Source organism: Mauremys mutica, chromosome 5 (assembly GCF_020497125.1).
Source record: "Mauremys mutica isolate MM-2020 ecotype Southern chromosome 5, ASM2049712v1, whole genome shotgun sequence".
Classification (NCBI taxonomy): domain Eukaryota; kingdom Metazoa; phylum Chordata; order Testudines; family Geoemydidae; genus Mauremys; species Mauremys mutica.
Genome location: NC_059076.1, coordinates 39,702,115 through 39,715,140, shown reverse-complemented (window position 1 = coordinate 39,715,140; position 13,026 = coordinate 39,702,115). Strand labels below are relative to the sequence as shown.

Sequence of the window (13,026 nt, the reverse complement as noted above, 5' to 3'; positions counted from 1 at the left end):
CTTCTAAATCCAGAGGCACAAAAAAGGATTTAAAAACTAGGTAAAATTTTAGACTTTATGGTCTTGATCAAAGAGAAGCAGTGCAGAAGTAGATTAAGTTCAGCCATGACAAGTCAAAAGGACTTCAGCACTGAAGTAGGAGTTGTGCACTACAGAGAGACTCAAAATCCCTGCTAAGTGTAACCCTGAAGGCACCTATAATCCCTAGGTGCCTAAATTTTCACTGTAAAAGTCCCGTGACCCTAAATTTCTGCCTCTGGGTATGTACACAATGCATAAACCCCAGTACAATCCCTCAAAGCATGTGAAAGTAGGTGTTCCATTCCACTGCCAACTTGCCTGTGGGGATAGACCCCCCTATGCGTTCTCAAATCACATTTCATACAAAACAGCTGGAGGGTGGAGGAGGAGGCAGTAGCCTCCATTATAACCTTTAGCCCAGTGGTTAGGGTACTCACTCCGGATGAGAGACAGGTTGGTTCAATCCCTCCACCCCACCTAAAGGGAAGTGATTTGAATATGGATTTCCCACCTCTCAAAGTTATTCACAGTCCCAGAAGCTTCTGAGCTACTGGAACACTGAGGAGAAGTGGAGTAGACCTGAAGGGATTATTAAACATGAAGATGAAGTGGCAGCATTTTCGAAGTATGAGATTATGTTACTACCATATTTTACCTAGAATGCTCTTCGAATAACATGGATTACACAGAAAACCACTGTTGAGGCACGGATATTTAGGACTTCACTGCTGATTCAAATACACTACAGACAGCACAGTCTCCTGCCTTAACTGCGGAAATATTTTACTAAGAAATTATTCATATACTAATAGACTTCACTACAATATCCAAAAGTAGTAGTAGTATCCTATTTTAGAATCTGTTGCCAGATTTGGTTCACATGACAAATTTCTTTTAAAAAGGGGCACTCCATTAAATCACTCAAAATTCAAGTGTTAGTAGTTTCAGGAACTGCACCCTGCTACCTCCCACCTCCCCCCCCCCTCCATTAGCCTCCTGATCATTTTGTAGTTTACCAATCACTTTTAATTTTTTTTTAAATTGAACTCTTCCTCCTGAAGCCACTTGAAAGACCCCCCAGAGTGAAAAAAAAAAAATCAATGAAATGGCCAACACACAAATGCTGTCAAATACACAAAGTAAACGATCTTAAAAAAAATATCCTCTCATAATCTGATATTGTCTTAGGTTTTATACTTTAGCAACAAAATATTTTCTATCACCTAGAAGTGGGGGTTAGGGGAGGTATTCATATTTTGAAATAATGCTGGCTTTTGTTCACAGTACTTCACTGGTTTTATTAAACACAAATAAATTATGACCACCCAGAATTCTGCAAACACTAATGAAGTCTTCATCAAGACTGTTTTAATACTTATTGTACAAATGGGAAGTTTTGAAAACTTGCTGTTTTTCCTGTAGCTATTTCTATTGAGCAACTACTCAGATCCACTAAGTAATCAGCTCTTTAAATAGCTAAAGAATAACATCTAAGAAATTTTTTTTAAACCCACTAGACTAGTCACCTATTTTTTTTAACTGTCCAGTGCAACCTAGGCTAGAAAGATGAATACAAGACTAACTAGGAATGGAAAAGGAAAGTGATAACTAGCAAGTGCACGTTTTAAACAGCTTTAGAAAAATATATTAGGTATGCATGTGCTAGAAACCTTTTACTTGCTTATTGTATTTATGGATACCACGTGTATGGACCAAAACTGAATAGAAGACATTGCACTCCACCCAACAGCCTATCAAATTACATACTTCTAGTTAGAGCAATTCTGATACCAAGTAGCTTATGTGCACATTTTAAAAAGTTCATTTTCAAGATGTCATTCACAAGTGTCCTTATGATTCACTCACTTCAAAGGCCCTGCAATAGCCAACTATGATCCTTTTGGCACTGGATGACATGACTCCCTCAAAAACTAATCAAATTATGAGATAGTTATGCAATACAAGACATGCCATCAGATCTAAGCACTGCTGTGTATGCTATCACTTGCAAAAGTTAACCTAGTCCATTAAATTGGAAGCAGAGTTTTGTGCTTCAAAGCAGAGTTGAGGATAAGTTTCAGGTACACAGAAGTTTAACTCTCAACTAGAGCAGTTTATGCTCAGTACAAATGCTATCAAGTTGAGCAAAACAGAGTGAGCTACTTAGTGGGAAAACAAAATTTTAGTTAATGCTACTTGTTACAGTTTCTTTTGATCTTTCACATTCGACCCCTTGCCCAGATCATCAGACCAAATGTTTACACAGTGAAGCATTTATCATTATTAATCAAATGTGCAGTGTATTAAATACAATTAGTAAAACTTGCTTAAAGCTTTCAGCTGGATTGTTAAAGCCAGTTATTGATTAGTATAAACTCTGAGGTTAAAAGAACCAAGATTCAGCTACATATTCATTGGATTAGAACAGATGTCAGTACTAGATTTTTAAGTATAGGTGAGGCCTGACTAAGCAGACAATGCTAGAGCCCTACAATATTTTATTAGTAAAATTACCATTAGCAATAGTAGTTTCTAAAATCTCATTTAAAATGAGATTTTTCTAAACATTTTACTGTTATCATTTATTAAATGCATTTCTCAAACTTGAATTTGTTTTAGGACAAGCAAGTGGGTACAAGCTTGCTTTTAAAGATCTGCCTTCTCTAGTTTTGTTAGTTTTTTTTCAGAGATATACAGATAGGGTAGATTGTAAATCCAAACCTGGTTACCTGCTAAATTGGAAGCCTTTGTAGGGTCAACCCTGTTACTCTTATATGCACTGTAGTAGACAGCTCAATGTACTCACTACATATATTACAGTTTCTGAACAGAAAATCAGATATCGACATCTCCTGGAAAACTTGGCAGAACGATCCCATTCACAGTTTTAAAAAGATATCAAGTACATATACATGGTAACAGGATTCTGTATCTTGGGAATTTCTTCTGCATCTACTATTCTTCATAGTACAGATGTCACAAAGATTCGCAGGGACCACACACTGGCAATTAAGAGCTCCATAGCAGGAGAGAGAAATCCACTGGATATTCAACTGTAACTTTTATCCCAAGAGGCCATAATTACAATCCCTATTATACATCTCTGGGAATAAACAGGTGGCCTGGGAATTTCCCACATTAAGTGGATTTTCTAGTTAAGTGCACAGCATCTGATTAAAACAGGCTTTGTCTACTGGATTCAATCATCTTCATCAGGGCTGCTACCATCATTTGCAAAACCTACAGCTATGTGCCCACACAGCCCACTGACCCAGGGAACAGCTGCTGAGTAGCTTCCAATGTAATGAGACGCATATTAGAACATGGACATCAGCAAAAGCTTTTACTGTAACAAAATGGGAAGACGACAAACAACGAGATTTGTAAGATAGCAATTGTGACTCTTGCTAACTAACTCCCAAAAAGTACAATTAAAAACTACTTAGCTCAAAAATAAATAAAAATTAAAAAAAAATCTCTCTCAATATAAAGAATTCAATTAAACCCAGGCACAGAAAAAGGCACTATGCTGAGGTTAAAAGAACCAAGATTCAGCTACATATTCATTGGATTAGAACAGATGTCAGTACTAGATTTTTAAGTACAGGTGAGGCCTGACAAAGCAGACAATGCAACCTATTTAAGTTTCCATTTTAGTTACTTCTTGGGGCCTTCTTCCTGGGAGAAAAAAACCAAAGCAAAACACCAAGACTGGCAGACAAGAAATACAACCAATATTTTAGGCTGTCATGTTCTTTCCTTTAAAATGAAAGGCTCAGAACTTTCAGAAATGGAATTATTCTATTTTAAAGCTCGCTGTTCACTAGAATTGCTGGTTTTGATCTAATTATAGTATATGATCATTCAGCAACTTTCCGTAGCTATTCGTTTGGACACTAAAGCTTGAACTAATACCATCACAGGCAAAATCTTATTAAAATGTTTAAATTAATTGGATAGTCTAGTAGTTTAACTGTGATATGCCCAAAAATTGAAAATAAAGAAAATCTGTGCAATTAATCAAGTTCTAGGAAGAAAAGAGGAAGTGACTTGAAGCTACTGAACTATGTGTATAAGGGAATGGCTATCCTAACCGTATACATTTTCTTAAACCAAAGATCTTAGGAAAGCAACTAGCAGTAACAACAGGAATATGACACATTACCTGAAGCCCAAGTGAGATGTTACAAGAGGTTATGTAGCAAGGAAGTGCGTGAACAGAAAGAAGGCCTTTAGTATACCTTCCAGGAATAAATAAAGTGTCTACATGAAGATTAACACATTTTCCTCAAGAAGTTAAGAAACCAACTATTGTTGGCTTCCATCCAGCAACAGTTATAACAGCTTTTTTAAAAAGGGATTATGTCTACCTGAAAGTGAGCAGCACTTTTTCCAGTACTGGAGTTGCAATCTTCATAGGGCTAAAAGATGCACGTTACAAAGTATTTAGAATTGTTTTAAAGTTAATACCTTTGTGGATGTTTCTAGTTGCACAAAGTGGTTGCCCTGTGATACCAAACTTCCCGCTTACACGAGACGTGCCAGCATGTGATGTGCTGGTGCCTTTAATACTGGAACATGGAATCTGCATATGGGGATAAGGTAAGTTTCTTCAATAGTCAATATGTAAGAGGGTTCCAAATGATCTTGTTTACTAGTACCAACATTGCCACTGGTGTTTGCTGGAAGTCTCATGAGTTGGAGGACCAGGACTACGGAGGGCTTCACTTTAGATATTAGAGATTCAAGCCATTGCCAACATAACAGTATTTTGTGTTGTGAACTTCTGGTGAGTTTCCAAATGGATGTAAATTCAATAATTTGATTAAGTTATTAAAGCTAGCAATTAAACAATTAGATAATGTAACATTCCAACCAATATCCAAAAATTTCATCCATGTGCTAAATCTCTTCTTTGCTGACTCACAAGTCTAAAGTTACCAAGAACAATTACAACATTAAACTTAAAGTAAAAAGCAAGGCTCTTGAAACAGGAATTTTCAAATTGATTCTAATCATGAACATATATCATATTTCAAAATTAAGCCAACATCTGAGCCAACATTATAATCAGAAAATTTAGGACTTCCAAGGAAGACAGTACTATAGTTAAAGCACAGGATAGTCCTTGTCATCCAGTTCATTCATGCTACATCTAAGCCGCATAATTATCTGTTTAATTCAAGTAAGGTCGGGAAAATAAACTCTAATTATCATGAGGCTGAAATATTTAAATAGAACTGATAAATGAAAGTTGATGCTACATTTTCATCACATGAAAATGAAGTCAGCACCCTGTTTATTAACTAACATGTTATTAGTGTAAAGTTATGAACAAAAACAAGCTCTGATTTATACATAAAAGACGTGATACAAAAAATTGTTCAAATGTTACTTTTTTTTTAAAATCTACCTCCTGTGCTTTTGTATAATTTTGAACTATACATACTATTTAAAATCTAAGACTGCAGCCATTTGTAAGTGCCTTGGAATTGGGACTATTTAACGGCTTTTAAACACTGCAAGACCTAAGGAATTTTATCAAGTGTGCAGAGAACATATGGAACTTCAAGTTCTTACCAAGCATCACCAAAGGTAGAAACTCAAACTTAAAAACAAACAGTCCTATGCACTAGGATGTGACAAGAGAAGAATAATGCACATTTTGAATTTCTAAAACAAACTTCTGTATTAATATGTTTAAAATGTTGAAAGTTTCAAGAAATGAAAAAAACCACCTCAGTTTATAAGTGTTTCCTTACCAAGAGAGAAAATAAAAAGAGGTTTTTGTTTAAATGTTAAGCAGAAAACCTTAAAATAGCTAGGGCATGAAAGCAAGGTCATTTCTCACAATGTAATCCTCTCTACAAACACTTCAATTTCTTACAATTTTCACTACATCTCTCCTAGAGCTTATGATGTTTACAGAGGTCTTCATGAAGCTCTGCAGAAGTTCCTATTTTTTTAATCTAATAACTTTAAAGTTTTGCACTCAATGTTTACAGTAGCACTTACATACCATGTAAAGTGCTGTTAAAACCCAACATAGATAGGTGGTCCTATGCACTGCTTCTCACTGAGGATTAATGGATATATAGACCACGCTGTATGGGACACCCTTTTACAAAACTCTTTAGAAAACGTAACATTAAAAAAATCTCAATTCTTTTCAAGATTCTATAACTAACACAAACCACTTGGGTGATTATCTAAAATGGACCAGAAATTTTCCTCTGATCTAAAAGAAAAGTATGATAGGTATGTTTCTGACTAAACTTTTTCAGAAAGTTAGCGTGGAATTTTTTAATTTTTATTTTTAAAGTGAGCTTATGATGGAAACTATAACAGGGTTAAAAAAAGAACTAGGTAAGTTCATGGAGGATAGGTCCATCAAAGGCTATTTGCCAGGATAAGCAGGGATGGTATCCATAGCCTCTGTTTGCCAGAAGCTGGGAATGGGCAACAAGGGATGGATCACATGATGATTACCTATTCTGTTCATTCTCTCTGGGATACCTGGCATTGGCCATTGTTGGAAGACAGGATACTGGGCTGGATGGACCTTTGGTCTGACCCAATATGGCCGTTCTTATGTTCATAAACTCTTTTAAAACTACAGTATCTCTTCATTAATTATCAACTGCACTTTAGACTGATCCCCAGTTGGTAAATACCAGCAATATATTTAAGCAAAATATAATGAACAAAACTGCTTAATTCAGTGACGCTCAACCTTTCCACACTACTATACCCATTTCAGGCATCTGATTTGTCTTGCGTACTCCCAAGTTCCATGTCACTTAAAAACTACCTGCTTACAAAAATCAGACATTTTAAAAAAAAAAGTGTCACAGCAGACTATTACTGAAAAATTGCTTACTTTCTCATTTTCACCATATAATTATAAAATAAATCAACTTGAAAATAAATATTGTACTTACATTTCAGGGTATAGTATACAGAACAAAGTCATTGCCTGTATGAAATTTTAGTATGTACTGACTCTGCTAGTGCACTTTATCTAGGCAAATATCTAGATGAGTTGATGTACCCCTGGAAAATCTGTGTATACCCCTGGTTTAGACCCACTGGCCTAATTCATCACACTATGACTGAATACTGTGGGAATCTCCCAACAGCAGGTCACTGATCACAATGACACTAGAAATTCCTAGTCACAGAGAGATTAAGGCCAATTTCTGTCCTAAAGCAGTTCAGGTTAAAGAACAAAAGTCAAAGCTTTTTTTGCTGTTTAATTTTCTTTTCCATAGAATAAAAGGAGTGTTAAAATTACAAAAAAGCTTTAAATGTATCCTTAAATTAGAAGCTGTTTTGATATCAGCATACACACTAACTTAAACTCCAAGCCATAGTTCAGCTGCATTTTTTTAATTTAAGTAAATCATTACAAGGTCTGCCATTTCCATTAGCAAGGGCCAAGATCCTACACACTAGTGTTTAATTATGCATAGAATCAGAAGTGTAGGGCTGGAAGGAACCTCAAAAAGTCATCAGGTCCACCCTGCTGAGCTGAAGTAGGACAAAATAAACCTAAGCCACCCCTAGCAGATATTTGTCCAAACTGTTTTTAAAAACCTCAAATGACAGGGATTCCCCCACCTCCCTTGGAAGCCTATTCCAGTGATCCTTACCAAAGCTGACTCATAGCATGCAACTAGCCAAATTAAAAATGGAAGAACAGATATGAAAGTTTCAGCTAAGACACAGACTTTCAGCTCAAGATAGGATCTTTTGAATGTGGAATTAGTTAACTATACAAATGCAAGTGTTAAGAAAATACATATATTTAAGTGCACTGAATAAGAACAAAATGATAAAAGCAAAATCCCATACCGAAATCTGCTTGCAATTTGGGAGATGGAAGGGTACAAGGTTATATAAGTTATCTTCTTGTCTTATTTATCCAAACCATTCATAGGTTTAGCATGGCAGAATTTTATTTTTAAAGTTATTTTCTGCAGGCTGTTGTTGAAACCCCTGAAATAATGCCAAAGCATTAACACTGGGACTTTTTTCTTTTTCTTTAGTGCTTTGTACAAACAGTTCTTTTCTTATTAAAAAGAACATTCAGATACAGTGAGTGTCCGCAGAGCCGAATGTCCATGACCACATTATACTGTATTCCAGGGGACTAGAAGTGCCACTGGGTTATTACTGATCTGATGTAGCCAGGTTAACTGCAGATGACCACCTGGCTGCCGGCAGTCCATGGCTAGGCAATGATCCCTGCTGACCTTAAGTCCGATCTTCAGGACTTGACGTGTGTAGACTTCGTCTCTGAGGCAGGCTATATGACCATAAAGAGCCAGCCAGAGGTGACAAAGGAAGACTTGAATCTTCTTGAAGTCAATTCTCAACAACACATCCCCTATCACTGATTAAAAAAACAAAACAAACTTTCTTATGCCCAACAGTAGCTGCTGGCAATGCATATGAAGTGCCTTCAGCGTCCTGATGTTCTATTTAAGCAATACCCAGGCTTCGGATCCATATAAGATGATTAAAAGTACATAGGTTTGATAGACCCATATTTTTCTTATAGATGCAATTTAACTATAAGTTCCAAAACAGGACTACATTTTCTTGAGGTGCTTGAGGAACATACCAAAACAGTATTTCTACATTTCACGAGATGCAATATATTGCCCTGGTTTGATATTTAAGTTACCACTAAATTCAATGGATTTTGGAGCAAGAAGAGCAAGGTAAATGAGAAATCGCCCACATCAGTATGAAACAAAGTACATATGCCAGGGTTTGAATCTTTAGTACAACTCTGACTATGAACTTACAATGCTTGTAAAATGAATACAAATTTATATATGTTGACTAACCCTAAAATAAAATGTACAAGCGCACAACTCTAAAGTAAATACACTCAGTTCCATTACAAAATGTAGCTTCCACGGATGCATGCAGCTTTGAAATTATCTTTACAGTTAGCAAGAAAAGCATTTTAAGCATTGTATTAAGCTCTATAAATATTTTCAGAGACATCTACACCTATCAAGTAATTTGTGTTTTAATGTCTACTAGAACTAGCTGATAATATTTAAACAAGAAGAGACCTAAATTAAACTTGTGTGGAAAAACTTGCTTCTTAACACCTTTGTTTTCTTCTTTTTCTTCCCTTTTCAATAGCAAACATGGAAGAGAAGGGGGGGGGGAGAGAAGAGATCTGTACTGAAAAGTGAGTTTCTGGAAGTTTGAAATGTATAAACAAAAATGTTTTGGGAATTAGTTGTTCCAACACTAACATTACAGATGTTATTTTGTAGAATTATACTTGCATTGGTAACAGATGTTTCCACTGAATAAGCTTTAATGTTTTGCATTGTACCTCAAATGCTTTCAACCTGAAGAAAGGTGTCCACAGAAATTTTTTTAAAACAAAATAGCAACAATTGCTTTAGCTTTGATTTTCCTTTAACACCCTTCCCCCTACAGGGGATCACCCTTCCCATTTCATAAGATCTTTCCTGCCTCAACTGCAGAAGACACTCAGAGAAAATAAGGTGGTACTGCGAGCTCCATAAAATGCTTCTGTGTTACACTGGAAAGGGAGATACAGGAACTACAGAAAAATGAAGGATTTATATGCCTGTAGAGTCCCAGATTTTGGAACCTCAACAAGCAGTTTTCCCTCTTTTTTTGAACTGTACAACAGTAAATAGTATTTTAATTCTGTACAAATAGCCAATATCTTTTAGGAGCCAACTTGCGTCGGTGAGACAAGCTTTCGAGCTTACACAGAGCTTACGCGGGCACAGACCTGATGAAGAGCTTGAAAGCTTCTCTCTCACCAACAGAAGTTGGTCTAATAAAAGGTATTTTCTCATCCACTTGCCTCTAATATCCTTGGACCAACACGGCTACAACACAACAACATACAAGTGTCACTCTAGTCGTTTTATAAACTTTATGTATTATGTTCAGAAATATGCTGGTCAGGCTTGGCAAATAGAAAAAAAAATTGAGAACAGGCAAGAGACTTATGAGGAGGCATGGAACCTTTAATTTTAAATTGCCTTCAAGTTCAGTTGTAACCAAGAGTGGTTACCATTTGATAGCCATTTGGTTCCTTTAGGAAAGCATGCTTTTAGTATCAGTTCAGTCACTAGCGGACAGCTGCCCACATCACAGCAATTAGTGATCTTGGTGGCCCTCACAAAAAAGTGAACAAAGATGGAGACACTGATCCTCTGACCCTAGAAATGGTTCCCCCCAAACTCAAGTCATGATGAAACCATGTGAACAACAAGGGGAAACTGATGCTGTTGCTGCTTAGTCTGTTCCTGTTCTTTGGATAAGTCAATGACATTGTTTTCTAGGGCTGTTAGACACTGTTTACAAACATTAAATTCACTCATCTTTTGCTTATATTTAAAGTAATTTGTGTCTTTGCAGAGAGCCATTAATTGGAAATGGATGTCTATAATGTTTTCAGCTACATTTACTTCACCATAAAACAGTAAGAAAACTTCAGCGAATTGTTTTACGCAGTAGTATTTCTGTTTCTCTATGAAAATCAGTTTATTTACAACTAGGTCAAATGAGACAGTAAACTGATTCTTGTACTTAAAAAAACATTTATTAGATTTTTAAGAGATAATAAGTAAGTTTAGCAACTTTCAAATTATATTTTCAAAATTTAATAGAATAAATCACAACGCTCAAAAGAGAGACTTATTTACCTCTTCCCCACCTTCTTTTCCAGACCCTAATACCCAATCTTGCAGGTGACCATCCCCTGAGATACATGAGCATGTATATCAAAGATGGCATCACATGAATCATGGAGAATGGCTGGAGGTGGCACACAGAAATAAAGAAAAAGCAGGCTGAAATAATATCTAAGAAATAATATTCTCTGGAGCTCTGCTACTTAAAATTGAAACAAGGACATCAAAAATATTTAGTAAATATGTGCAAAGCAACAGGATGTCACAAGAGGAGTCGCGAATTCTCCCCAGTAACGTGGCAACAGCTTGGTAAGTGAAACGTACGTGCCAGGGTTTGTCAGGGAACAAGCCATATTAACTTTGGATACTTCAAACCCGAAAGGGAACAGTGATCACGTCACAAGAGTCACTTCAATGCGGCGCACGGCTCAGCACTCTATCCCCACCCGACATCTGAATGTAGGCTGCCATGCTGTCAATCCAGGGCTAAACTGCCCAGGTGTCAGAGCAGTTTGGTAGAGACAGAGAAATCGATGGAAGAAGTAGGGAGCCCGTTAGCCCCTCAGTGGCCAGGAAATGCATTTCCTACCTGGCCGCACCAGGGTGGTCAGCAACACGGACATTTCACCAGACAGTACCGCCCCCTCCGCCGCCAGCGGCGGGTCCGGCCGGCCACAGTCATGGTGGCACTAGGCTCTTCCGTGGGTCACCTTCCGGCGCCGCGGCCCCTGCCCGCGCCACTCGGGTCCGCTCCCCCCCCCGGCCCCGGACTACGAGCGCGCAGACCGGGAGAGGGTCGCCAAGGTCACTCGCAAGGGGCGCGCCAGAAGCTCCCGGTCCTGTCCGGGCGCATCACGACCCCGCCGGGAGACAGCGGGGCGGGCTCCCAGCGGGGAGCGGCGGCGGCCAAGCGCGCGCACGGGGGTCTCTCCGTTTCCCCTGTGTCAGTCGGGGCGGAAGCACACGTGGGAGACGCGCCGGGCCTCCCCCGCACGCGCCGTGCAACTGCTGGCACAATAGGAACCGCAGCCACCCGGTGTCTGGCCCCAGCACAGCAGCCCCCCCCCCAAGCCCAGGCCGCGTGCGCCCCCTCTTCATCACGCGCCGGCTTCCCCCTCTTCCCTCCCACCTCACGCACGCGCCGCCCCTCGCGTCCGTTGCCCCCTCCCCCCACTTCCCAGGCCTGGCGCCGGGCGGGCCCCAGGTGGTGACGGCACAATCCCCACCACGCGCCTAACTCACGGGCTCGGAATCCACCCATCCCCTCCCCCCCTACACAGGCCGGCGCGTCCCCCTCCACGCGCGTGCGCTACTCAGAGCTTTGCCGATCCACTCTCACCCCGTCCCGCCCCAGTGGGGATCACCCCTCTCCGCCCCCCCTTGGGGAGCGGTCCCTCCTTCCCCCCTGCCTCCTCCTCTGCCCGGGCTCAGGGGAGCGGGGATCAGGGCGCGAGGGAGAGGGAATGAAACACTCACCGGTTCCACAGTCGCCATCTTAGATCGATCTGATCGCACACAAGCGCTGCGGGGAGGGGAGGGGGCGGATAAAAAATCAGATTCAAACCCGATTGGCTATCAGCGGGTCACGTGAGGCGCACGGCCGTTTGAAAGGGCTCGGCGCCTGCGCAAGGCGGGGAAAGGTGAGAGAGCGGTGCCTTCTGGGAACTGTAGTCGCTGGGGTGGGGGATGAGAGTGGAGGAGGCCGGTGCCCCTCCCCCTCCCTGCCTTCCTCTCACAGGAGAGAGACAGTCACGTGGGGGAGGGGGAGGCAGACGGGGCGTGCCAGGCTGTGTCTGAAGGGAAGGGACCCCTCGCGGCCAGACCCAGTCACTGCAGGAGCTTGGAAGCCTCCTCCGTCGGCATCCCTGTTAGGCACTGCGGTGCTGTGTGGCCTGACACTGCCCCCTGTCACGGGGATGTCTGCACTCACAATGCATGATGCAAGCCGCCCCCCTGCACCACAGGCACCCTCAGTCAAGGGGAGACTGAGACTCCCTTCTCAATGGGCACTTGGTCTGTCTGTTTTACACGCACAGTCTGTCTAAGCTAACACTGCGTGCCAGGTGAGGCTTGGTCTGCATTAGAAAATAAAGTCAGATTAACTGTGTCGCTCAAGGGTGTGAAAAATCTCAGGGAGAGGGATGACCTGTGCTGAGGGGAGAACCCCTCCCGTTGGTGTGGGTCATGTTTGTACTGAAGCGCTGCTGCGGCGCTGCTGTAGCGTTTGAAGTGTAGACGTACCCTTAGAGACACACGGTGGGTCAGGTAATATCTTTTATTGCAGCAACTATTGGTGAGAGAG

The 13,026-nt window shown here is 40.4% G+C and overlaps 1 protein-coding gene across 1 annotated transcript in view; it reads right to left on the bottom strand.

Moving 5' to 3' along the window:
* The window catches only part of EIF4E (eukaryotic translation initiation factor 4E), a 47,750-nt gene extending 35,134 nt beyond the window's left edge, over window positions 1-12,616 (bottom strand). The window contains exon 1 of the mRNA XM_045019333.1: window positions 12,201-12,616. Coding sequence (XP_044875268.1) covers window positions 12,201-12,218 — 18 coding nt within the window. The 5' untranslated portion in view covers window positions 12,219-12,616. The remainder of the gene's footprint in view (window positions 1-12,200) is intronic.
* Window positions 12,617-13,026: the final 410 nt, after the last annotated feature.